Source organism: Temnothorax curvispinosus, unplaced genomic scaffold (assembly GCF_003070985.1).
Source record: "Temnothorax curvispinosus isolate PA1 unplaced genomic scaffold, ASM307098v1 QBEX01002829.1, whole genome shotgun sequence".
NCBI lineage: Eukaryota > Metazoa > Arthropoda > Insecta > Hymenoptera > Formicidae > Temnothorax > Temnothorax curvispinosus.
Window position 1 is genome coordinate 61,616 of NW_020212609.1, and position 27,760 is coordinate 89,375.

General features: G+C 47.9%; 1 protein-coding gene across 18 annotated transcripts in view; it reads left to right on the top strand.

The window, feature by feature from the left end:
* LOC112451961 (sorbin and SH3 domain-containing protein 1) overlaps positions 1-27,760 on the top strand; it is a 74,928-nt gene that overhangs the window by 23,899 nt on the left and 23,269 nt on the right. For 4 of the 18 annotated variants that reach the window (XM_025011900.1, XM_025011902.1, XM_025011904.1 and 1 more), the window contains exons 2-16: positions 2,486-2,674; positions 3,283-3,434; positions 3,557-3,633; positions 3,725-3,787; positions 10,357-10,443; positions 14,744-16,894; positions 21,060-21,107; positions 23,121-23,320; positions 23,602-23,764; positions 23,864-23,962; positions 24,215-24,354; positions 24,533-24,605; positions 24,828-24,863; positions 25,958-26,102; positions 26,308-26,413. In XM_025011900.1, the coding sequence (XP_024867668.1) occupies positions 2,486-2,674; positions 3,283-3,434; positions 3,557-3,633; positions 3,725-3,787; positions 10,357-10,443; positions 14,744-16,894; positions 21,060-21,107; positions 23,121-23,320; positions 23,602-23,764; positions 23,864-23,962; positions 24,215-24,354; positions 24,533-24,605; positions 24,828-24,863; positions 25,958-26,102; positions 26,308-26,413 (3,729 nt within the window). Of the gene's footprint in view, positions 1-2,485; positions 2,675-3,282; positions 3,435-3,556; positions 3,634-3,724; positions 3,788-10,356; positions 10,444-14,743; positions 16,895-19,663; positions 19,772-20,161; positions 20,269-21,059; positions 21,108-23,120; positions 23,321-23,601; positions 23,765-23,863; positions 23,963-24,214; positions 24,355-24,532; positions 24,606-24,827; positions 24,864-25,957; positions 26,103-26,307; positions 26,414-27,078; positions 27,604-27,760 lie in introns of those variants that run through there. The other 14 variants (XM_025011907.1, XM_025011908.1, XM_025011909.1 and 11 more) reach the window with 11 other exon arrangements.

Below are 27,760 nucleotides of genomic sequence, written 5' to 3' on the forward strand. Positions count from 1 at the left end.
AACGGGCCGCCTTGTTGCGCGATAATCACATAATGACTCGAATTGGCTTCGTCAATTAAAGCTGACACGAGGTCGACGACGTTCCCTACATTCTTCGCTTGGTAAACGATCGCAAAAGGGGGTCGAGAAAATTTATTTGTCACAACACTTTCTTTAGGTACGAATAAATTCGCGAGATGCAGTTTAATTAATATTAAAGCGATGTCGCAAAGCCGCTGGCTCGATAGACGGAAGTTCCAGTGGTTTTCGTCACCGTTAGGTTCGTTTTGTTCTCATAGTTACGCAAAGATAGCGTAACGGTCGGGAAATACGCGCAAAAAATGCGGGATCCGCGGTTTCACCGTTCGAGGTTTGAGCATCGGCATCGAACGCGCTCCCGGGAATATTCAATTTTTCGGTCTGCCGCGTCGCATGATTGCCGCGTGAATCCTCCGCGAGAGAGATATAAATCGCCTCGGAGAAGCGCCGATACAATATTGTATAATCAAATACGAAACACTCCCGACAGGTTTTCGAGTTTGATAAGAGTTACCGAGGCGCCTGTGTACGGCGAAGCGAAAATTGCTCTTGACGTGGAAAAATCGAACTTGAACTGTCAATGGGAAATAATCTGCGCTCCTTCTTTCTTTTACCTTTCTTGAGTTGCACAAATTACGACTGCAAACAAATTAAACGTCAGAAGAGTTAAAATTTGTTTCTTAATCTTCTAAAGATGGCCTTCCTCTTTTTTTCGCTCAAAATTGCCCAGGTTTCTCAATTCTCAGTTCTCAAATGGGTGCGTCCGGTATTATTATTCGCGCGATTGTGGAACGAATTATACGAGCGTTTTAGCAAAGTGTGCGAACACCCGCCGGCGGGTTCGGCAGCCCTCTGAGATCGCTTATTATCCGGCTGATACCCCGCGGAGAGTTGGTCACGATGATCCTCGACCGGTCCTGCATCATATCTTGTCCGATTTTTCCCTCGCTTTCCATCGCCGCGTTCTCGCCTCTGGATGCTATTATCCCGCGTTGCCCGAAAGCAATTTTCTCCGTCGCTTTCTCCAATCGCTTTTGCCGGCCTCCCTCCGGCTCGCCGCACGACGTTTAAAGGGTCGTTAAAATCGGACGAAACTTGTGTGGCACTTGAGCGTAAAATGAGTATCTCAAAAGTACCGTGGCCGAGATAGAAGGTAGATTTATCAATGTTATCAAAAGTGATATTATATCGAAATCAGTGTTTTTTTTTTTTTTTAATTTATACGTTCCGTGTGAAGGAGGCGTCAATTAATTTCAAATGCATGGATAATTGTCCATTAAAAATTGGTTTATTTATACGCGGAATCTATTTACGCGGAGTTTAGAACGATACGTTGTCGCAAACATCTCGGAAAGTTGTTTAGTCGCGGAAGTGACTCGCGTTAGTTGGTAATGAAGCAGAGTGTCCCAAGTTTTGTCGATGCGCCTGGGAAGTCGTGCGTCTCGCATAGTTAAAAGTTTGAAAGACTTACGCGCAAAGCGTGACATTCTGTCGAGTAGTTCAACGCTCGTCCGCCCGTTTCACATCGAGCGTATTTTTGCGGCCGCTCGCTCGCTCGCCTCGTCGATAATTTAGTTACCTGTCTTCTATCTGTCGCGCGATAATTTTCTTCGCAATGAATATTAAAGCGCGAAAGTTTATTTCATTCTATTAATGCGACTTAAGCAAAACGTTATCTTTCTTCATCTGCTGTTTCCAACAATCTTCACGCGCGGTAAAAAAAAACGAAATAAAATCAAAATAACGCGTCGATTGATACATTTCTAATCGAGTTAATGCGAGAAACAATGCGATCTGGCCGGAAGCCAAGTTCACGTTGCGTAAACAAGATCGTGTTCCTTCGTACGGGAAATCGGGTCGGCGTATATCTCATTGTTGCAGCCACCTCCTTTGTCCCTCTCGAAATCCAAACAGCATCACGGGGAAGGTCAGCCGGAAAACTTCCCCTGTTGTTCCGCTGTAGCCGAAAAGTCTGGCGCCGGTGTGACGGCGGTCCGACGACGTGGATGCATCCCGTTCACAGAGACCAGCGTCAGTACTCTTTCGCCTCCGGCGCGTTGTACACCGTCCACCCTTCTAGTCGGGTCGTTCTAGTCATCATCTCGCGATCGAGAGTTATTCTCGAATTCATCTCGTCCGCGAGATACTTAATTCTCATTTCGCGAAATCCACGGCGATCGCGCTAGCCCAACGGGCGGCGATTCGCGACTTTTCCGTATTTTCGTCTGACGTTACACGTGTAACTCGCTGCGATGAATCACACGCGTCAATTCACACGAGTCAAAGGAAACGATTTAAAACGTAGAATGCTTTGATTAATTCAGCAGATAGGAGGAATTCTCGTACGTAGCTTTAGAAGTTTTCCAATAGATAGAAAAGCAAGAGCAGATTACGAAGTAAGTGAACGACGGCCACACACGCGCCGTTTGTTTCGTAGACGGAATAAAAGGGGTTGAACGTTTCAAAGCTCACAACAGGGTTCGACGATAAAAAGTTTCTGCGACGACAAAGAAGCGAGATCGGGACAAGTCTTCTTGACTGGCTACTTTCACGTTTCGCGGTAACGTTTTGTCAACTACGGGGGTATCGAGCGAGGGAGCTCCTCGGGATGTTGAAGTTCCGAGTCGCATCCGGCCAACGGAAATGCGACGGCACGGTGAGAATCTTAAGCGTCTGGGACTCTCTTAAATCTCAACTCGACGCGCGGACATCGCCGGTAGAAAGTTAATGTTTCCAGATTTATCTTAAGAGATTCTATATGAGTTGTAAGTTCAATTCCGTCAACAGAAAGTTCATTCATCTACGACAAGATGCGATTTCTTTCCGGTTCCATCCAGTCCGCCACTTTCGAGATATAAGCAAAATGTTCTTGCTGTAAAAAAGTTAATGGTCTTAAACGGTACGAATATAAATTTGCATGTCCGAATATTTATATCTGTCCTGAATATTCTGCGGCATTTATTTATTCGCAAAATATCGACTTCTGAATGACGACAATATTTTATCGCGTTTCGATCCGTCGTGACGGTAATTTGTCGTCGCTTCGCCTGTACGACCGCTTTCAGGCAGCGTCGCGTGTCGACGTCTGGGAAGTTGCCTGCCTCTAGGCGCGACGAGGGACCGCAGTGGTTCTCAATCACCTTACTGGTTTGATAACTCGCTCCGCGATTCACGATGCAATGAAATTGCTCGCGTTGGTTCGCGTTAAATGATGCTAGGTATAACGTCGCCAAATTTTTTGACCGCACGTATCGCTGGTTTTAGGTGAATCCGGGAAGCAAGGCGGCTCAGCAGGGGGTGAGAGAGGGTGATCTGATCAGTAACATTAATGGAAGGAGCACTCGAGATCTGACCAACAGCGAGGCGCACGCTCTGCTACGTAATTCTGGGGAACAGTTGAAACTCGGTCTCAACCAGTAAGTGATCGAGACATTGATTTTTTTTTGTAGTAACAAAAATAACAAGGCAAAGTTTTTATTGTTCTAACGTACTTCGACCAGAAATTTTATTTTCGTTTTTCTGTTGTTTTTTGCCGCAGAGAAAATATCGGTTCACCAAAGAGGAGGATCTACAGAAGCAGTCTGCAGGAGAACACCACTACTGAAACTCAGAACAGTAGGTATTCGCCGCGAAAACCGTTCGATCAGTCCCTCAGTTCGCTTATGAAACGGGAACTAATCGTAATTCTGTCATTTGTGTGCCGCAGAGATCACCACAAGGACCACAACGACAACGCGCATACGCCCGGAGACGGAGAGGAATGTTGCCAGTAAGTCCGCCGTTTCCTTATACAAATATCGATTTTCGCGTGAATTTCGATGGTGATGGGGCACCGGCTTTTAACATAATTGAAAATTGTATTTACGTTTGAAACGATTTACAAAAAAGAAAAAAATTCTCGGTACAAATGCGCATCGATAAAAATAATTGACAAGCCGCTATGACAGAAACTCTTGAATGCATCGAATAGCAATTAATTAAATTACGTAATGTCGAATTTACGAGCACTTTCCAATTTAATCGCGGGGCTGTTTGAGCAACGAACGCTCGCCGCGCTCGATATCGATTCCCGATTAATCTCGTGCGGTATCAAACATCGAGCAAACCGTCATTTTTCAATTAATTTTTAACGCGGCTATCTACGGGTGTACAATCATAATCGCAGAGTTAGGAACTGAAATAATTTCAGAGCAAGTAACATATAATTAATTCATAGAGCAATCGCGCGTAAGTGTTCTCTTCAGGGACATTGTTGTGCTATTAGACGATTAACACGCGTGCGTTGGCACATTTAATAATTCACAGATTCCGGGACTTACGTCTAACTCGATCGTTATTCTTGTTCTCGTTCGCGCGTCGCGTTACGGAAGACCCAGAATTACCCACGCATGACCGCCGATGTTTGATCGAGCACAATAATCCTGCCAGTTAACTGAGCGTACAATGCGCGTAGTTTAATTATCTCCGATGATCTCAGCGGCGAACAATGGCGGCCGGTTCCTTTATGCGCGACAACCGCAGAAACCGAAGTTAGCGTCGGTGACGTTTTGGTTGGCCGAATTAACCGTGCGCCGCTTTCCATGCGTCGCTGTTCACCGATGCCTGGCAATTACGGGAGAGAAAGCAAGAACGATCTCTTTAAAAAATTCCTTGTAATTGAACTGACACGTAATAATACGCAATTACAAATACGAAAATCTATTGTTAAAACAAACAGACGTCTCGGAAATTCTCGTACAAACATCGAACGATATCAATTTCGAAAGGCAGAGACTGTTATAAATTTTCGTCTCGTCCAATCAATCGCCGATAATTGGCGATTTATTCCAATCCTCCGGATCGGACGGCTGGATAATAACGGATCTAATGAACGCAGGCAACGTATGACGTGTACGCGGACCATAAATGTACGCGGATCATCCCACTCTGGTCATTATTACCGGCTCTTTTCTCCAAATTGCCCGCTCGTCGTCGCGGTACGGTGCGCATCCAGACAGGGGCATACCCACGCCGCGCCGTCGAACGTGTGTGCGTGTTTACCTCACGCACACGTGTTACCCACCTGTCCCTCCGACTCGCACGTACGCTCTCACGTACACGACGGTACACCTGCCACTACAACGACACGCCGGCAATTCCGTGCCGGCGCACCCTTGGCTCTCCGGGAAGACCCTACGTCGAGGAGGCGACCCTCTTCTTCACTTCTTCTTCCTTCTCGAAGCCTGCGGACCCCACCTTCCTGCTCAGTCTCGGGGAACACCTTGTCGAGCGCGCCGCGCCGAGCAATCGGATTTTCAAGTCGCGTCGCTTATTTGAGGAAGGTGCATCGGAATCGCGAGAATTTTTAGTTCGCGATCGAGGATCGGGGATCGATCGCCTAGTTTTGCGGAAGAAGTCATTGATGGAAAAGTGAAATGTGAATATTGCAATAAAAGAGGTCTGAGATACTTAATTTTTTTCGGCACAACGAGAAAGTGCATAAAGAGACTGTTGATAATTATGTGATCGATCCCTTGATTTTCTGTTTTATCACGACAACGTAATTTCGTGTAAAACTTTTTTAGAAAATTCAGTCGACAATTAAAGTGTAAAAGCAGGTTGATAATTATGCGATCGATCCCTTGATCCTCCGTTTTATCACGACAACGTAATTTCGCGTAAAACTTTTTTTTTTACAAAATTTAGTCGACAATTTAGTGAATGCTCAAGCTAATATAAAGGGCAGTGCCGATGAGTGTTCAATCAGGAAACGCATACAACAGCGGGGATGCCTGTGAATGACGCGATCGTCAACAATGCGCGTATTATCCGACGGTACAATAGTCGCGAATCGCTGTTTAATGAATCCGCATGCGATTGCGTAATGAGGAAAGAAAGGGCGCGCTGGATGAACTCGTCGTGACAAATCACGCGATGAAAGTAAATTCAGCGTGGCCGCGTTGGATTAATGCTAATTAATGAAGCCCGATTGGGGCGACGATAGAGGTGACAAATCGGATGAAATTGAAAAATTGATGATTTTCCACGAAAATGAAGCTCCTCGATTGTATTCAGTGTCTCACGACGCTGAAACGGCGAAACTCGTCGCGACGACGCAACTGCGAGACGACGGATCCGCTGGTAATGACGAAGAGGCCACCCACGCGTCGTCAGCATTATCATCACCGTCGATCCGAACCCGCGCAGAAGGTCACCTCGTCGCGGTCCAATGTCCGATTTCTGACCACGATACGTAGCTTCGGCGCTTCATGGAAACGCCGAGGACTCGCGAGGACCAGGAGCAAGCATGAGACTCGTCCGAAATCAAGGAGGTTGCTCGCTGGCGATGACGAGGCCAGATCGAAGGGCGTGGGAATCCCCAGGACGGTTAATGGAGTCCACCTGAAAAGGAAGAGGAAGATACCCGCGAAAAGCGTGGAAACGTCGGGGAGAGGCAACGACACCGGACGGCCGCGGCGGGAGGAAGTCAACGTCGCCGGAAGAAGGGCCGGGGAGCTCGAGCGTGAATATTACGAGCACCTGGAAGCGCTGAAGTTCCTCATCGATCCGCCGCCGTGCTTCCGTAACACGGAGACCCGTCAGAACTTCGAGAACAAGTTGAACAGCCTTGATTTCAGGCGGATGAACACCGTGGCGATTCCCGCGGGACCCGGAACGAATGGACATCAGGATCCAGGAAGTCCCGACGGGTTCCGGTGCCCGATCCGTGTAAATGACGATACGCACGAACGCGGGAGATCGTACGCCGACACTCTGGACCGTATCGTGGCGGAACACCTGAAGATCGAGCGCACGATGATCGATCTGTTCGTCAGGGCGCCGATTTTGAAGGGCCGACACAGCGAACAGGTGTCCCCCGCGCGCGAGAACAAAACCGTTCGCTTCAAGGACGAGGTGGAGGGCTCGGGAACATCTGTCGAATTATGGGAGAAAGGGTTGAGACCCGAGGGCGAAGGTCGCGAGGCCGGGGGGATGGAATTCGACGATCTCGTAAAGACCGAGGAAAACTCGGACTTTTCTCGGGACCGGGCGCCAGACGAGAGCTCGAATGTGTTCGATGTCGAGACGCGGAACGGTAGGTACCGATTAAGTTCGACTGGAGAGAGATTTGCGATGGAAAACATGGTACTTAACGTTGAAACCTATCGGAAAGAGCACGCATTTACATAAATGTGCATAGCATTCTCGTAAAATTTTGCGGACGAGTGAACGCTATACTTACAATTAAAATAATGTAATCGAATAATGTAAATTTCGATCGAGATTTTCATAAGCAAACGCATGATTTGAGTTCGATAAATTGTGAGTTTCATGGACCAGTAATGATCGAAGTTTCTCTCGTAACAATCCAATTCAACATCAATTCGGAACAGTGCGCTTCTTGTCACTGAAACTCGATCGCCATTTATGGCCTGTTCTTGCCACGACGCGACGATGCAGTGCAATTAGTGATGCGTCATTACGTTCGCTTTTCGAGGGTCATCGGATTCTTTAAATAGAGGATGTACGAGAGAGTCATAAGTGCCATCAACGCTGCCAGTTAATAAAGCCAAGTATCATAAGTACGCTTCAAATTTTATTATGACGAAATTCGGTCACAAAGAGACCTGTGTTCTCCTTTATATATTTTCTCTTGTACTTTTTGAATGACAAAACATACGGCTGTCCGTATTTCGACAGTGCTGCATTAATACTCTCCATATTGCTCTTTAGACCTTTCTGACGGCGACAATGTTGAGCGACGTATTTGTCAAAGTTAACGATGCTATCGGCGAAATTACGATTACCATAACAATTTCTTCACGACGGTCTTTTGTGCTCTGATATTTATGCGCCGATATTACGGCCGATGGAACGGCTTTCGATTTACGTCGCGAAGTCCCAGTCGCAGCCTCGATCGAACAATGCGCCAGCGGAAATAGCAATCCCCGTTTGTTGAGCGGGCTTGTACGAACGGGAAATTGTTCCTTTATCGCAGCGCGAGTAAGCCACGCATTAGATATTTAGAGCAGTCGTTCGCCTACATGGAAAATACTGTAAAGCGTTCGCTTTAAGCTGTCAAAATCGACAGTAGTAAACAAAGCACGCTGTGCTATTGAAAATTTATTTCAGCATAGTACCGAGATACGGGAGTGTTTCTTCTGGTTCCATCAAGGATTACATCATCACATTGAATAAATATATATCCTTCCTATGTTTAATGTTTCATTACATATAAAAATTATGTAGCTACGACATAAAAACTTCCATGAAAAAATCGCGCTTGACGTAAAACCTAGTTGCAAGGGCACGGGTCTTGGAATAATTTGTCGAATCTACGCGGAGCGTGACGCCGGTGATCGATTATGCAACGGACAGAGTCGCCGGGCAATAAAATATGTCACGCTGGCCGATTGTGCAAGCGACGAGCGGCAGCGGCGATCGGATCGAAGGAAATGCCTCCTCGCGAGGGGGTTCAGCCTCACTCGGTCGGATGACCGAGAAGGACGAAAAGGGCGCAGCGCAGGGCAGCCGTGGAGGACGAAGATGGAAGACGCGAACCGCGGAAACGTGGGCTTGGCACCTTCGGGGCATGACGACGCACCCATTCGCGTCCACAGCGCGTATTAACGCGCCCGTGGCGAATGGGCCCGTGTCGTACCTGACTGGAAGTTGCTCGCGCGAAACGTCCCCCATAATCTCTTCCCCGTCTCCCCGGGAAAAATCGCCGCCGTAATTTTCCTTCCAGAGGCCTGCGCCTTCCTCGTTGGTAGCCAGATTTTACGTAGATAATTTTACGTTGGTCGAGAAAAATGACTATTTGTATATTTAATCGAGTTACGGGGCTGATTAAATAAAAACTCAGGGAAAGAATCCTTTTGCTCTCTTTCAAAAACGTCGCAGGATTATGCAGTACACGCGCGATCGTAGCTAATCCCCGATTCTCATCCCTCTCTATCGCGTTCGTGTCCGTGACAGCCCAACCCCTGCCGCGTAAGCTTCTTCGATCCCATTATGCAATTAACGTGATATATGTTTTGTTGCGCAGCGACAGGTTGCGTAATCGCAAGGTTACAACGCTGACGAGATGGAACGTGCGTGTCTGCGTGCGGATCTTTGTGACCACCGTCGAGACTTCCACCCCCGTCGGAATCCTTATTTTAGCTGCGCGCACACAGAGATACAGGGGCATGGGGGTTGCTCGAAAGAAAAAAAAAAGTGTTCCGTCATTTCCGGATCTCGTGCGACCGTGTACGCGCGTGTGTGTCCGTTCGCGACTGCCGTGACGCAATGAAAAGTGCGGAGAATAGATGGGTGCGCTCGCGCGACAGAGTCACTCCGCCAGCATTGTACGCTCGGAAGGAAGTCCAACTCGGAAGCGGCGCTATTCATGAATTCAGAGGGGGACCGCGTGTGCGTGCGTGCTCGTGTACCCCTCCGTACGAGCGTTAATGCGTGCTACAGTTTCGTGTCTGTGCGCGCCGTAGCACACCACTATCCATAAATATCCCGAGTTCGTGCGCTTTCCCTCCCTTCAGAAAAAGAATTAAAAAAAAAAAAAAGGAAAAAGCCGGCACATTTCTCTCTGTGGGATTTTTCGCAAAATCGTCGAGTGCTTGCACGGTGCTCCCCGTCAGCGCATCTAAGTGCCGGAGGGATTCGCGCTACGAGCGTATACGAGCGTCGGCCGTATCTTCCGGAGGATGAAACCTGAGAGTTTTGGACCGCTCCATACGACCGACACACGGACGACACGGCGGTATTGAAATTCTCACTCGTTCGGCCGGGTAAATCGTCCCCACGTGTGTGAGCGATACAAATTCACCTGGATCGACGTGGATATGCGTGCACGAAACACGTGACTCCATCCCGGGTGGGGACGCAAACGCGTTTCGTGGGCGGTTTCGTTGGATCTACTCGTGCGGCTCAGTGCATAATCGCGATTCACGTGTCATGCAGGTCGCGGGTGTGCCGCTGAATCGCGGCTGGTTTACGGTTAACATGGGCGTCATCGTCGCCGTCGGAATTCTCGCCTAAATTTAACGCGCTCGTCGTGCGCCTCGTGGACGCGCGCGACGCTCCGCGCTCGTCGCCGTCGTATATTCCGCGCGTATGCGCTCGTGGATTTTCGTCGATTAACCGGTACCGCGTGAGAGACATAAATCGATTCCGCGTCTCCGAAGTCTGTCATAAAAATGTGACGTGTCAAGGATTCGTCGGTTGAAGCGCTGAATAACGTAAATCGTGTTTTGCTGCGATTTATTATTTTTTAAATTCTTTCATTTAATTTCATGTGTTTGAATAAATAAAATGTTGCCGAGAGATAATCGCGCTGCAACGTCGAACCATTTTTTTCAGATGACACAAAAGTCGAGCAGAGCTACGCCAATCAAAACGGTGCTCTGAAGAGCTGCCCGAGCGAGCAACGAAGCGACGATAAGAAAGGTAAGAGCCGTCTCGTTATCGGCGAAAGGAGAATATATATTTGGGAATGCTGGGCTGGACCACGCTTATTTCTGCATGATCGCTGAAACACTGTATACATACGATATCTTCTTTCTTCTTTTCTTCATCAAGCGATTGCGATTGTCTGGAACGATCCATCTTAAAAGCCTGCCGAATTGTCTCGCGTAAAAAGGAAACTCAAATCTAAGAATGGGCAAAGTCGTGCGGTGTGTATTAAAAATTGGCACAGTGAATTTCCTCGAGAATTCCAAATGGAAATATTCGAGGGATATTGAGATCCAGGAATTGTTAAAGAATCGAATCTGTATTTAAACTAAAGAACAATCTTCTATTTCGGTTGACTAAAAAATTTAAAAAAACCATTTTAATTTTATTATATCTTTCCTATCTTTTCTTTAAGTCGGAATGGAACATTTCGTGTCCAATAGAAATTCGTGGGAGAGATCGAAGCTGTAACTTTTCTGCAAAATGCAGTCCTACGGTAACATCTTTTCGTAATACTTTCGGAAACTTTCAAATCCCGTTGCTCCTCTTCGGGGAATATAGGAAAATCGTAACGAGCCGTCGTCTTTAAGCGTGAAAATAAGGGCGCGTCAAACACACGTACGTGGGGCACGCAAGAAAAATCCCGAGTCGGGAAACTCGTGGCGGATATTAGGTAGAAACGAACGGGGGAGAAACAGGGAGCGGAGGAAGTCGGGGAAAGTTGTCGTAAAACGACCGCGACGCGATATTTCTGGCGAGAGAAGAGAAAGAAGAAGGGAAGAGAGGACGACTCGCGGAGAACGAGAGAGAGTTTTTCCACAAATTCGCGACATCGTAGGATACCGCGATCTTCCCGATTACGCAACCGACGCGGAGGACTGCGCCGTGATGCCGCAGGGCAACGCGCGCAACCGCAACCGCAACCGCGGCCGCAAGAATCGGAATCGACGGCGACCTCCTCAGCCACCGGCGAACGTCACGGAATCCTCGCGAAAAGCCGAACAGAGGAAGCCCGAGGAAGAGAATCGCCCGACGACCTCGAGGAACGAGCGCGATAACGACGACGACGACGACGATTTAAAGACGAACGACTCCGTCGTCGCGGAGAATCCCGTTTCGGAGAACGTCAATCTGACCGAAGGCGAGAATCGCGGATGCAGATTCCGGCCGGACGATAAACGCAGAATAGAGAAGATCGAGTTGGAAGAATCTCGTCCCAGGATAATCGAGATCACGACTGTCAGCAGTTTACCTCTGGAGGCGACAATCGGCCATATCGACGGCGTGGGTATCGTGGAGACCGGAAACAACAGGACATTAAAGGAGTCAACGATAGTGACGGTATCGGAGCCGGTGGAATCTGTACGTTCGTTTTCTGATTACGCGAAAATCAGACGCTCAGGAGCAAACGACACTCAATTGGAGATCCGAGAAGTCAACGACAGCGATGCGGAGGCCGACTGTGGATCGGCGATCGTCGAATTCGAATCCGATACGGAGAAGGAGTTGATTGGAGGAGAGGACCTCGAGGATCGCGAGATATCCAAGCCGAGGGATCGGATTGGGCAGCAATTCGCGCCGCAGAAAAAGTTCTCCAAACTGGAAACGGAATCCCCGACTCTGATGTGGGCCACGGTGATGCCTAAAGATGTGGAGAAGAAGCTGCGAAACTTTATCGAGGACCTTCAACTGCCGAGTTTCTCCGAGGAGGTAACCGAAGACGAGGGAAGGTCTGTCGAGAAAGTCCCGCGGGACGTCGTGACGGAAGAGAGCAGATCCTTCGAGAAAACAGTCAGTTCGTCGCGCCGGAAAATGAGGAAGCGCGCGATGTCGGCGTCGCATTACGCCAGCAGCTTTCTCGACATCATACAGGAGGAGGGCGAGAGGCTGTCGGAGGACGAAGCGCAACACATTAGAGATTTCATAAACGAGGAGATCAGCAAGTATCGGCGCGAGGACAGGCATTCCGTCGAGAGGATGACGGATGATGTTGAAGCGAGAAGGGTTGATCCTGAAGAGATTGAACCAGTTGCCGGGTCGGAATGCGATATCAAGATTAAAACTGATACGACGGAGAATGACGCTACGGAATTACGTTCGCGCGATAAAGTGAACGATTGCGAGGAGATTGAAAACGTTGAGCCCAATTCTGTTGAAGGGATCGCGGGTCTCGAAACTGAAGTAGCAAAGGACACCAATCCCGCGGTCGAAACGACAGACGAAAAAGTGGATGCGAAAAACATCTTCAACGGTGAATCCTTGGAAATTGCAGCAAACACGACGCAAGGTAGTTTAAAGGACGGTTGTACCGTTGAGAAAATTGAGATTGTGAAAAATGATGCTGAGGAAAATAATGAAGCAGGGAAGGTAGGAAAAAACGTGACATGTATTGTGACGGTAAGTGATATCAGTGACGCAGATGTAAGTAAAGCGGAAGATAATAAATTTTCGTCCGAAGTCGTGGCACCTGCGGAATCAGAGAACCGCGATGTTCCTCGAAGAGATTCCATCGAGCCGTGCACGATCGTTAATCACGGCGCATCAAGTGCGAACGACGGAGTTGATTCATCCCCGAATTCGTCACTGAGCAAAGTAACCGCGTCGGAAACGAAGCAACCGCCGCCTCTGCCGAGGCGGTCGTCCAGTTTCGGACGCGAGCCTCAGAGACCGCCGACGCCACCTGAAATAGACTATATCTCGAGCGGCGCGAACGCTCGTCAGCCGTCTGTCGCGGCGAACGGGCGCGAACACGGGTCGACGAAATTATCCGCGCGGAAGCGTGCGAGTCGCGACGCGACGGACAACGAGCCGCCGCGACGGCCGGAGCTTCCCGGAACTCGTGAGAGCTCTTCCACGTCGGGGATCTGTCGGGCGATTTATAGCGAGGATTTTTCGAGCTCGCGTGACCCAATCTCGACGACCGTTGGCGCTAATGAGATTCGTGTAAATCAGGTCAGACGCACAGATGCCGCTCCGACGATCGGCCACCCCGAAGCTTCGACCGAGAGCGGTCGATCGATCGCGTCATCGGGTATTCGCGACGATGATCTGTCACGCTCGCGCGGCACCGGCACGCACGTCGTCGCGCTGGCAAGCACGACGGGCACGGAAATAACGCGTCGTGAGGAAGGGAAGCCCGCGACTCCCGCAGCACCGGCGGCATATGATCAAAACGCGTCGTCGTGCCGGCAGGAGGGCGAAGCCGAGGTGCGAAGGTATCCCTCGGGTAACACGAATTCGGAAAGGAGGAATTTTACGGCAAATCACGAATCACCGAGGTGCGATAAATCAGACATTCATTCGAATTTCTCGATAAGAGACAAGTCAGCGATGGGCTCCTCGGGTTCGAAGAGCAAGAAAAAGCCCGAGGGAAAAAACGGGAAGAACGGGAAATCGACATCCGGCTTCCGCCAACGAATAAGTGAAGAACGAATAGTGAAAAGCGAAACGTCAGAGACGAAAATAATCGAACGACATGAGGAGAGCACGAGTCTTAACCAGCGCGATGGTCTTCGTAATTCGAAATATTCGACGTGGGAGTCGAAGCGCGAAGAGAGGCGCGAGGAGAAGCACGAGGAAGAAACGCGCAGCTCATCCCGAGAGAGCGACGCGAGGAATTCGTCGTTCGACGACGAGGCGAGCTTTCAAAGAACGAGCGGAAATCCCTCGCCCGAGGGCGAGCCGGGCGACGTTCAAGGACACGACTCGTCTAGCAGTACCACGTCCTTGAGTACGATAAAGCATCGTCCACTGGAAACGTCGTTGATCGATATCAGCGCGATCGTCCGCGAAGCGAAAGAAGAGAACTCGAAGGACGAGGTAGAAGAATCTCTGAAGCGAAAACTCACCTTGCTGAAGAGCGCGGGAGGATCCACAAATGAAACGACATCGGGTGAGAGTTCGGAATCGCCGCAGCCGGTTCCATACTCGCCCGTGGAGGATCTTTGCCATGAGCCACTGAATGAAGAGGCAACCTCCGTGGAAACTTCCGAGAAAGCTACGAAAGACGTGTCGCGACGACCGCCTTCTCTCAGCGAGCTCTGCGTCGAGAGGATTTTGTCGATGCCGTATGGACCGCAGGTGATAGGCGAGATCACTACGCCCAAGTTCAACATCTTCGAGAGTATCCGGACTCTGCAGAGGTTTGTGAGTGACACGCCGACGAGCGCGCGTCGGCGCGATAATGCCCGACTAAACTCGATGCATGGAGTGAGTGATCGGCGGCACGGACTAACGAAAACGCCGGACGAGAGCGAGCAGCCTCGTCTTAACGACATTGCGAATGCTGTTTCAGACCAGGCCAAGTTGCCGAAGAGCGTTAATATTGAGTTATCAGAGTCGGAGGGTAGGATGGAAAACCGGGAGCCACGGTGGCGTGCGCTTACCACAACGGAGGACCCCAGGGTTCTGATTTGCCTGTCGCCGTCGCAACAGGCCACGCAGGTGCGCACAAGTGCCGACACTCTGCTGGACCTTCACCGAAAGTTCCTAAACCGGTACAGTTATCGCGAGGAACAGCCACATCACGTTCCTCTGCCGCAGTATCGGGTGGAAATCCGTCCGGTCAAAGAGAACGACGACGCAGCTACGAAAACGCCTAAGCCGGTCACTCGAGCGATTCATCGAGACCCCACGATCGAGAGTTCCAGCAGCAGGCTGCTGGAGATTATCAAGGAGGAGCGAAACGGTCCTCGAAATGATACACTTGCGGATCAGCAGACGAAGCCGATAACCGATGACGCCACGGTTGATTTTTTCGGGCGCGACGGGGGTCAGGAATGTTTCAAGGCTGAGCCTCGGCCGAACGACTGGTCGAATCTAGCCAAACACGATCGCCGAAGCACCGCCACCGCGAACGAGCTATTCCTGGCGGCGACGAGGGGCGAGGATGGCGAATCGAGCGACGATAAGCGAAACGGTCACGTGGCTCGGCCCGATCGGCTTAAGATTGCGACATGTTCCACCACCCAGGCTGGACATCGACTGTTGGCGAACAGCGATGCGGTGATAACGCGTGATTCGGAGAGGTCGTTCGCGAGTAACATTAAGTGCCCGTTCGTGTTGAACGGTACTGTTGCCGATCAATCGATGGACGCCGACAAGCGGACTCCGCTTCTCAGGAGGGCAGTCGATCCCGGCAAGCACGTGAATCCGGCGTTGATCGACGACAGACTCGAGGTACCACCGTTGCCGAAGCGCACAGTCACGGTCGATAGGTCGTGCATCGATACAACGAGCATCTTCGACCAGAATCCGCCGAGGAGTCGTCTGGAGCCGCGAAGAGGTCACCATGAAGTGGAGAAACTAAAACAAGTGGCCGCTGTGGAGATCATGGATAAACTGAAAGAGTTGCAGGCGGAAACGTCGCGGCGCCTCGACGGCGACAGGAGGGGCTCCTTACCTCAAGAATACTTTGCTCAGCAACTGAGGTACATCGAACTGTTGGAAGACCAGCTGAAGAACGTGTTACTGGCGGAAGAAGAGGAGAAAAAGGCCTTCGAGGAATTCCAGACGCATTTTCATCGAACGAAACAGCACGACGAAGCGAGGAGATCGTCTCTCGCTGATATCCCCGAAGAAACCTCGAAAAAAACAAGCGTAAATCTCGAGCGCGAACGTAAAATTCCGATCGACGTTTGTGGGATGACAGACGGAAAATGTGCGGAAGATAAGCGAATGGAAGCCCGTGGTCTCGAGGAGAAACGCTCGAAAGAGATCTGTCGAAGCGAGCCGGGAATTCAGAAAGAATCTTGGCAGGAGAAATCGCGGAATGTAGAAAAAAATCGTACAGAGACGATCGATAAAGTTGGCAATCGGCAGTTCTTAAAGAAAATATGTCACGAGAACGGACACCACGAAGAGGAATCCTCGGAGAGTATCGAACACGAGGAACGCCACGTGATCACGCAGAGGGGAAACTTGGGGAGAACGGCGGAGAATGGAACGTTTAAGTCTCGCGAGGGCGAAGTTAACGAACGTTGCGCGGAAACGCGATCGATAAGGACACCGAGGAACGATTCCGAGGTGTTCGCCGAGAAGACGACTCAGCGTAAGAATGTCGAGACGAAGAGACCGACGACGTTGGCGACAAACGGGGAGGCATTTCGCCAACAGATGTACGACGAGTACGTGCACAAGGTGTTGGAGCGGCAGGAGCGAAAGAGCCACAAGGTCGTGAAGATCAGCACGCACGAGGACATCAAGCGCAAGGCGGACGGTGACATGAGCGCGATGGCGAAGGAGTTCATCGAGAAGGCGCGCAGCCGACTAAACAAATTTGGGATCAATCTCGACGAGAGCGGGACGGAGCACGAGGACGAGGAGGGCGACGCCTTGATTAACGCGAAATTCCTGATCGATGGCAAGGAGCTCCAGGACGTCCGGAAGCTGCCGAAACACCTGCGGGAGTTCCTGAAGATCTCCACGATGAGCGACGACGAGGGCGGTGAGTTACGGCGAATGGAATGGACAATGGATTTTGCTGTGTTGCTCGTCGTGTTGCGATGATGATTGGTGCCGATTGGTGACTGCTGAGAGACAGAGTGTCCCGCCCGGAAGTCGAACGATCCGTCCTGGACTCTCGGTGTCTCGCGAAGGGACACCCCTTTAACAACCACTAACGTAACCCGCGCATCTTGTCCGACGTCCGTAGATGCCTTAATGTTTGCCGTCACTAACGTTCTTGATGATACTATGCTAATTCTCTCTATCTATCCGCCTGGGTGCCAACAATACGAAGACCGTTGGACAAAAAACGCGGGAAGGATGAATAAATTAATCTTCAGTTAATATTTACCCGACAATGTCCCTTTTAGAAACTCGTTCTAATAAACGTGACTTGAAGAGACTGAAAGCAGCGATAATAAAATTCCGCAATATGAAATTTCGCGTAATAAAAGCGACCGGCGACATTCGTTTTGTTTCAACTGATTGAAATAATTGAAATATTTTTTGAATATTGCAAATTCTCGTCTTTAATTCCGTGCAATAAAATCGAGCTGTAAAATTTACAATATCGTGGCGCTTGATTAAAATAGTTGAGATTTAGCAAAAAAAAAATTGGGGATTTCTCCGGTCATCGCTCTCGTCGGATCGCCTGAGCTATCGCGGCGTAAGCGCGAACTTTCTCAATATGAGAGACAAGGCGGTAACGTCGAAACGGAAATCTCATTACTGTCTTGAGTACTGTTTTCCTACACGGCTCCGAAGGCGAGATTAGTTCTCGGCGATAAAGCGGAAGCGCGTCGAACGGCGCGGAGATCTATTTACGTTGGTGCAGGTCGTGCAGCATCATAATCGCGCGGTCCAGATTGCTTCAATTCCGTAATCCGATTAATATCTCGGTCTCCAACAACGGCGCGCGATCAGTCTTGTATAAATAATAAATCTCATTGTGTATTGTGAAACGGGCGAGTTAACGTGATGTTATAACGAATATACATGTTTACGCGCCTTCCTCTCATTGCCGGCTTTGCCCAACGCGCCGTAATATCGGGTGCGCGAAGCGGGATTTAATATTCCGCGACGTAAATCCGGCACGCGATCGACACGCGCGCCATGAGCGCTGCTCGCTGCTCGTATATTTTGGCATTTATTCCGAGACGGCGATCGATTCATCAAAGCGACGCTATGGAAAATTATTGCGTTAACATTTAACGCGTTGGGCGCTGCGACAGCAGCGTTGCGGATAATGAACCGCGACAGTTTGCGATAACGAATATCAACGCGGAGGTACAGAGGCTATCAAATTGCGTCATGTCGTTTACGCACCGGCTCCCTGGAGCCGATTAGTCGCCGAATGCTTAATCCCGTGCCGAGTAATTCGAAGAGATCTCTCTTTCCTCGAGGAGTAGTGAAAATGACAATGCAATTTACAACACTGTCTTCCAAGCTCCCACAAAATATTCTATTCGGCACGATGCCTTTTCTAAACGTCTATCGCTATAACGTGATCATTTAGATGATGCCACGTCTGATGATGGAAGAGTACTGGCCTGCGGTTTACTCTTTCGCTCTTTCCTTCGTCCCGCGATCGTCGGGCCGCGACGTTCGTGTGTGATTCATTGGAGGATGAGAATCTAAATATAAGACACACCGCGAGACGAAAAATAGGCCAGTCGCTCGTAGGACGCGTTCGCCATTTCGGCCAACGCGCGTCGGAACCACCGTCTTGTTTTCAGCTATTTTGAATCACTCGCGCGACGTGGCCTACTGGCCCGCTCGTTCGCACATCCTGAGATTGCTTTCGTGGTGACCAAGGATTTTTGCCCGCTAAGATGTCAATATATATACCTATGTGCTCTATCCATGATCAAAAAACGGTCGATAGCGATATTTCGGAACTCATCGAAGTAATCAATGAATAATCTAACAAACTTCTCTCTCAATATTTGAAAGCGTATATTTTCGAATTACTTTTTCTCTTTTAAGAGCTTCAAGAATTTTTAATTTGTTAAAAGCTTTAATCGCGATAGTATAACTAGCATATAAATGACAATCTCCCATTTATTTCGATAATGAAGCTGATTCATGCTTACATTCATCTAATATCGTTTTTTCACCATATGCTGTTGCATGCTCGCTTTTTTAATCTTTCAGATCATAGATCACTTTGTTGACAATATACTTGTATAACACGTTATAAATATATTGCATGAACGCATGTTATACTCAAACATTTTAATGCCAATCAATGTTGTTGCAACTAGAAGAAAAATACATGGGAAACGGTCTCGATGTTTGTCATAAAGTCATTTGTCCGGGTGCAATAATGTTAATTTTTATTGACACATCGCCAAGCGCGTGTGAACACGGCTCGCTCGTCTATTACTATTAACTCACCGCCGTTATTTGTATTTCGTAAGTCTCGTGAACCTTTCGACGCGGTTACCGAAGCATCCGTTTATTTTCTATTCTAACTTTAGCACGAAAGTTTAGCCACAGCGTGCGCTTCGTCGGGGCTAAATGTGCGAATTTAGGCATCCGCCTGCGGATACAAGTTATTTGTATTCGCAGTGCCAATTGATACATCAATTCTTTTTTTACGAACGATGACGAATGTTCAAAAATCTCGCACCCAAGAATTCCTTTATCGTGTCCTGGCTTGCGACTTGCTAACGAACTCACCACGGTGCGCTGCCCGAAATTAATTTGCCGCATCTGGTTTTTTTTTTTTTTCATTTTGGTGGATATGGGCATGCTTTTTTAATCAAAGGGAGCGGCTGCGATGCCATTGCGAAAGGAGGAAACAGGAATGAGAGCGATTTGCTGCACGAGATCGACAAAGCTTTGAAAATCGGCCAGGGATTTCTACTTGGGCAAGGTGCGTTCGCAATTTTGCTTAATCATTGACAGCATGCGTTACACAGTAGAAGAGAATGCTTTGCAATAAAGATTAATACCGAAAGATTGAGATATTCCGAATGAACCATAGAATTATATGAAATTTTGAATGTCGTTCATTTTCTAACGCTATTTCGTTTTAACCTCGACGGTGGAAGAGATTGAGAAAAACTCAGATATTCATCTTTCAAGCGAACGTATATACACACACGTATATAGCTCGACTGTTTGGCGGTGGGCTCGTGATTTCGTATAGGGCAGCCTCGAACGACGTCGTCGCCATCGACGTCGGCGTAGTGAGCGTCGCGCGCGGCGTGGCGTCGAGCCTCGTCGGCGTCGCGACGCCTCAGTCGACTGGCACCTACCGTGCTACTTTCCCGTGCCTCGAGAGGAGTGTCCCGTCGAGATACGCGGTGCCGCGTCGAAATAAAAAAAAAGGGGTCATTGAGATCGTAAAAGTGACGATGTTGGAGAAAAGTGAGTGACGGTTTCGGGAGAGTTGATGCATTATCGAGGGGTAACGAGGGGCGAAGGCGCGATAGGTGTTCGTGAATTTCTTCAACAGGTAGTTCCGCGATCGCGGAGAAAACTCGGAACTCGCGTCCTTTCGAAGGAAATCCTCAGAAAAGAATTACGAGCGTTTCTTGAATTATCGTATTGCGAATCGACGAGGAAATTCGAGGGAAAAATATGAGGATATCTAATTGGCAAAGATAAATAAAAATCTACCGACATGAGAGGAATTGACATAATTTTAAGATATTGAAGAGACATCACAAAGAAGTGGAATGATTCGGCAAACCCTTTCGATGCTCGTAAATTATACGATCAGTTTTAGAAATGCATTATGACGCTGATACGCTTTTAGTCTGCTGTGGAATAAGGCAATCCAACTTGGCTTTATTCTTCTTCCTTGCGCTCGTTTCGCGGCAGTCCATCAAGATCGCTTTTATATTAATGAGTCGCGGTTTCATCGTGAAAGTAACTTTGAAGAGCTCTTCAGGCGGTATTGGACGCGGCGGTGTAATATAAGCGACTCGCGTCGCGCAGTGTTGACCCACGATAAGCATCAAGATATTCCACGTTGATAGACGATGGTTTAGGTTGGAAAAACTCTCACGGAGACGTACGAATTAATTATTGAATCATGAGACGCTTAAAAAAAGATCCGTTCATAAATGCGTCGTTGAAATAAATGCGATTTGCGAAACGGCGAGAAGACCCGAGAGAGACATTTTGCCTGACAAAACGTTATTTAATGCTTTCAGAGAACGTTATGTTCGCCCCCACGTTTAAAGCCTCGTCGGCGAAACCAGGTAAACCTGCTGCGAGGAATGTGTGAGAAAACTAACAGAATAATTTCGTTGTCGTGCATCTTGCATAATGACTGAAGATGCAATCTGAAATTATTAATATCCAACGTTGTTCTCGAATAACGACTACGAGAATATATATCTGTCCATTAACATTTTTAGTGAAATTTTCGGTAATTAATTAACTTTTCGAATATTGACCCGAATGTAAGTGGATGATGAACGATGCGATAAGAGAAATGGAATTGCCATCCAGGAGAGTGTATCTCCATTACGTTAACCAACGCCCGTTTCTCCGAAGACGTAATAAAATTAATTACGTATAGGATGTGGGTCGCATTGTGTAGAGGCCACGTGTGTTCTTAGCAGCGAGGTCGTAATTAAGTTTTTGCCGCACGTACGCGTGTGCGTGTCTCTGTGAATGTATTTTCGCGACTAACAATCTCGTATTAGTAACACGTATTAGTAATCCCATTCGGTAATTTGTCCAGGGAGGAAGGCGCGAGTTAATTTCGGTTACCTGAGAACGTCATCCTTATGGTATTCGATGTTACGACTAATTACCCATCGCTGCTTGGCTGTTAGCTACGAATAGGCGTGTGCATGTTCGGTACACGATCCAAAAACGATGGCAATTCGATGTTTTTGACGTTTCGAACGCTGGATGCAGCTGGCGTCGCGACAGCGTTGATTAATCGCACGTACGTTGCAATTAGCGAGAATGTATAGATAGTGTCGTAACGGTATCGTAAATTAACGTGTGTAACATCAATTATTATATTCCCGTATAGAGAAATATGTGTTATCTAAACAGTCGCGAGTGTTAGGAGGCGTTTCGCCGCTCTCGAATCGAAATGAAAGCCGATCTATATTTCTCACGGTTCCTCTGCCTCTCAGACCTTTCAGCCGATTCGACATACGTCGAATTCGCGCGTAACGTCTCGGCGTTGACGTGTCGTGCGCAGAAAACGCGTTCGCTCCAGAAAACGCGTCGCTCGCGGCATTGTGTTCAGGTTGCGCTCTCGGCCAATTGCAATTATGCGTATCTCATAATGCCTAACGCCGCCCACGCGAGCTTCTAATTTTACCCGCGTCCCAAATGAACCCACCCCTGATTTCCTGCTGCCGCGCGCGACCGCGAGAGATACGGCTCTGCAAATTGGCCGAGAGGTTCAATTCCGACGAGCATATGTGCCTGACTCATCGTGGCGACAATATATCTTTATCGCGTTGTAACGCTGCCGCTTCCCCATCTGACATTCGAGCGAAGTCACCCGTCAATAGGTTCGTTTATGTCACCGACGTTGCGACATAGCGCTCGTTCTTATTTCGACCGTGGTTAACGAGTTAATAAAACCTTTGTTAAGCGCGGCCGTTAAAAAAGATTGCTCTGACGTTGGAAACGGTTGTGCAAGCTTGTAAAAATATTCCTCCCGCAGCTCTATTTTTTTCCCCGGATTCTCTACGCTACGTGAATATATACGTGATACGGATTATTGTATACGTTGCGAAAGGTTTAATAGATCGCCTGCGTCAAAGAACCACTTTTAAACGAGCCGAATTAGTAGTGGGCGGTGACGTAGCACAAAATGCAGGAAGTAGCCGGGAAAAAGACGATCCCTTATGTAATGCGCCCCCGTGTGCCAAGATTAGCATCGCGCCCGTATACATTTCATATTTTAGCTTTAGCGCCAATCTACCAAATCCGCGTAGCGCAGCTGTTGCAGGAGCAAAGACCTCTTTTGGCGAGTTTGTTCCTTTATTGGCAATCCTTCTTCAATTAGCTCCTATATCGGGGTCACCGATAAATCTAATTATAAAACGGTAAATTTAAAAACGATAGAAACTGGGTTCATTTATAGGAAGAGTAATCGATCGGCCTGGCCTTTTTTTTTAGCAAGACCGTTGTTGTTCCATCCGACGATAACCACATTTGCCTGAGTATTGATTAACAAATCATCGTCTCATGGGCACGCCGTGTCGATTACATTCTTAAGAGTGAATTTTCGTTGCCAGGCGTTTGGTCGCCAGGACAAACGCCAGCTGGAAAGGCACCGAGTCCCGAACGTACCAAAGAACCACAGAAGAGCGAGCCGATCCCGCCGGTTTGGACCCCCGCCAGCGCCGGCGCGAGCCCCGTCGCCGAGAGGAAGGAATTTCGTCCCGTGCCGTTCGAGAGTCCTGTACTGAGCCGGAAGAGGCAGCCAAAGGAAGAGGTACGTCAGTCAATTACGCCGAGACGCCAGCTATTTAAGAAACTAAACTCGCGATTGATTAAAGCGTTGAGTTCGGCGAGCGAACTTGAAGCAAAATCCAATCCAGACAATTCCTTAAAAAATGAACGCAATAGCACAAAATTCCCTTTGCGAAGGAAAGAACAGACATGCGTGGTCGCTTTGTCCAAACTGGCTTTTTTTCCCAATTTCTTGCACCAACGGTCGAGAAATTAAGTGGCAAAGTGCAAGGGTACGCATTCTCACGCAAAACTCTGTTCAAGGCGCCTCCGCCCTGGAAAGGCGAGCAGGAGAGGAAGGAGAGCGGCATCTCGCGAATCGTGAATTCACATTCGGCACCCTCCCAGGGATTAAACGCGCTCGCGTCCACGCCGCGATTGCCACGTGCCCAGAATCCGACCATCACGTTGCTGCAGAAAGCACGAGGTCAGCACCCATTACGAGAATCCCTCTGCTCCGCTAAAGACTTGCGGAATTACAATTTCCTCTATCGTTGGCTAAACCGTCGTTGCGATTTTATTGTAGAGGGACAATTGCCGAAAGGGGCGGCTTACTTGGAGGAGAGCGTGTCCGATAATCGGCCGTTGAGCGACGAGAGACCGCTGATCTCTCCAGGAGAGATAAGTAAGTATCGATCGGTTGTAAGTTAAATGATCGAACGTTATTACAATATGATTATTATATTATGGTTGGATAAAATTTTATATACGAGAGAGCCGCCCAATTTATACGTACACCGATTTTCGGAAGTCCGTATCTGTTCCTTATTCACTAACGTTCGCTAACTAGCTGTGTCTAATTTATACGTATGTGTCAATCTACTCTCTCACTGCGTACGCGAGTGCTAATGATTTATTGTGAAATTGAATCGTTCAGTCTACACGGTGAAGAAAGAATACGAGAGTGAGCCGGAAACGGAGCATGAACCGCCGAAGAAGATGGCCGATCTAGGCCCTCGAAAATTCGAGGGGATCGGCCCGGTCACTAAGGAGGGTATCCCTCTCGTGTTGAGATCGGTAGGTCGCTAATTATTAAGTAAATCAAAAGTACAAACCTTTTAATTGGTACGATGAACGCTCGACGAGCAATCGTGTGTGGGAAGAAATGATTTATATCGCGCTATAGACGAGTGGTTGTTTTACGTCGCGGCGTGCGATGCGTTTCTATCAATACTTTTTCGATAAATTATTTTAGGAAGTCAAGGAAAGCAATCAAGCAAAATGGTACAAGAGAATGTACGACTCGTTGCACCGCGCGGATAGGAACGGTAAGTTCTGCAATTACGGGCGGTTATTAGACAGTGTTTTACGCGAGAGATATAAACGATCGCCCGCATATTTTTGTTATGCATACATAGTACCAAACAATATCGTTATTTGCGGGGTAAATTAGGATTTTAATTAATATCGTGCCGATAAATGCGCGCGTTCAAAATAATAACATTTTGTGGGCAGTTCACCGTCGTATAATTCCACGATTTTGCTTCCAGATGACTACGTAACCATAAAATACAAATCAAGAAGAGGTGAATATGCAACTTCCGCGCATGACTGCTGCGGTGGTCGCGAATTGCGACATTTGCTACTAATATTACGCTGTGCGTGGGTGCGATGCGTAACGCAGTCGCTCTAGCTGCGACTTTGTGTAACAGCAGCGTAACTAATATCTGTAAAGTAAAAAAACGCGGCGGAGAGATAATCTCCGATTGTGACAAAAACGTATATTCGCCGCAGGATATGCTGTTTTCCATAGAACGGCAGCTGGCCTTCTGCGTAATGCAAGATAACAATTGTCGCTGTACATATATTCGCCGTTTAACAGCTGCGCTAGTCGAGCGTGAAAAATAATAATAAACAATTTCCGACAGATACATAGATGACTACCTTGCGCCTCTACCTTATCTAACATCCGGCTGATAATTAACACTCGCCTCTCCCTGGCAGGACTCGTCCTCCCGTAGATTAACATCGTGGTTGATTCGATTAATCGTTTACCATTAATGTGTGTTTTAACTTATGAGAGATTGCTCGGTTCGCCCGAATTGGACGTCTTAGAATTTGGAGAATCCCCGCGGAGGTACGAGCCTCTCTCATCGAATATATCAAGCCAAGTCGGAGCGACTTCTCGAGTTGGCGTGAATTCTTCGCTGTCGCGAAGGAACTTCTTGAGTTGATTTGAAGTTTTCGCGTACGATCTTTCGCGAGCTCCCCGTCTTTAGATTGTTTCATCGCGCCAAGTCGATCTTCTCGCGGCAAAAATTTAATCCAAACTTCATTTACTTAGGAAAGATCGATTAAAATTTAATTGCAAACTGGGATTACATCTTAATCTCGATGCCGAAGATCTCTCGATGATTAATTCTCAAATAACGTATATACTAATGTTACGTAACGCGGTATACGTGTGTATGTGTTTATGCGTGTGCATATATGTGTTTGCGTAATGTGATATTTCTATTATAACGTCATAGGAACTAAACCAGAGGTAAACACCGAATTGTTTGCGCTGTTAATTGAACGTTATTTGGTTACCAGTAGATTTTTTGCTGCAACCAAACGGGAGCCCCGAATAGGGACCGGCTGAAAACAAAATGTGAAAAATGAAACACTCTTGTTTCAGGAGGGAGATATGGATACGGAAGCGGCAGCGGATATTTGAGTGAACCGGAACCGCGCGCATACTCGGATCGATCCGTTACTCTCGATAGCCGCCGACGGCTGCGCAACAAGGAAAATGACTTCACCACGGCGACTATGCCCAGAAAGTAAGCGAGAATTCGGAAAGTTTCCCCGCTTTTTTTCCCAAGCTGCTCGCACGTTTAAATTTCCTCCGCGTGTTCTCTTCTCACCGATTTTCATCTTTCGTTCAATTTTTATCGTTCGAACGGATCGTTTCTCAGTAACTGGAATCTAAAACATAAAACTCTTTAAAGATTTATACGATAATGGGCAATTTACATTCTGCTATAGGAATGGGGCGCTGAAATACTCGACAGAGATTTATAAAAATCAGCCTGGCCGCATCGAGGACTATGAACCAGGGCACTCGTCGATCGCCGAGAAGGAAGCTAAAGAGGTACGGCGACCTTTATCGTTCGTAACTCGAGAGTAGACAGACCTGCCTGTACTATAAATTAATGCGCACTCTCCCATAACATCGGAAGATTCGGTCATACGACACCGTGTAGAAATTACTAGCTCGTCCGAAGAGTAACGATTGACGGGACAATCGAATCTTCTAACGACGGGATCGTTTCGCACCGATAGCCCCCGTTAAGTAATTTTAATTAAGTATAATAACGTAACGTAGAAGTATATATATTATGTACGTATAATGTGCTCCGTATGTGGATTTCCATGTTAGATATAAATGAAGAGGGCAAAGTTTAGTTGGTCACACGGTTGACACTAAAGTTGGGGTGCGCGCCGAACGCGAACTTAAGATTGGCCATCCATCCCTCCGTCGGGGTATCATGTATCGTTCTACATCGTGAAATTGATCGAACGTGCAGTACATCACTTTGTATCGCGCGACATCGAGCCATATTTCGCGCGAGCGTGGCAGTCGGGGTAGTAGAAATTCGCGTAGACATCTCTCTACCCTCTCTTTTTTTTAATTTTCTTATCGCGACGAATGCGGCACGGCGCGGCGCGGCGCGACCGCGATTTCTACGAAAGATTCCCAAGATTACCTGGAACACACACCTGGAACATGATCGTTTGAAATGGCTTTGCTTCTAGCCGACTTACGACGCGCGGACGAGAAGGAAGGTAATCACGCCAATCCGAACGTGTTAAATAAAACGAATTGCTTTTGCCGGCCAACTTATACGTTTCCTCCGTTTATTGAGAGCTTTTCTGTTTGGCGATCACGAAAGTTAATTGATTGCGAGCTCTTGCTCTCTGTCGCCGCCCTCGTTGGTGGTTATTGCGTTTCTTTAACACACACGTACACACAGCGCAGACACAGTTCTCAGTATACAACAAGCACGCACGTGTATTCAGAGCGCGCAGGGTCCCTCGAGAGAGCAAGTACTGTAATGGAGATTACATACATAAATTTTTATTATCTCTCGAGTGGAGAGAATCGCATCCTTCGGGGTACCCTGTGGCTCCACGTAGTACAACCCCGTTGATTTTCACACAGCTTTTGTAGCGCTGCTTGTAGTTGATCCTATGTTTAAATATCATGCCGACCTCCATCTAAAATCGAGACACGGTTTTATTAAATTTGTTTGTGTAATAATTCAATTATATTTAATTTAATGTGTAATTATACGATATATTTGACCATAATTATAATTGATGGTCTATTTTACAGAAATTTGTATATAGCTTCTCTTTTTAACATATTTATTTAGCGTTAGGTCATCCAGCGTTTCCTCCTATTTTAGATGGAAAATGGCGAGAATATCCGGATAGT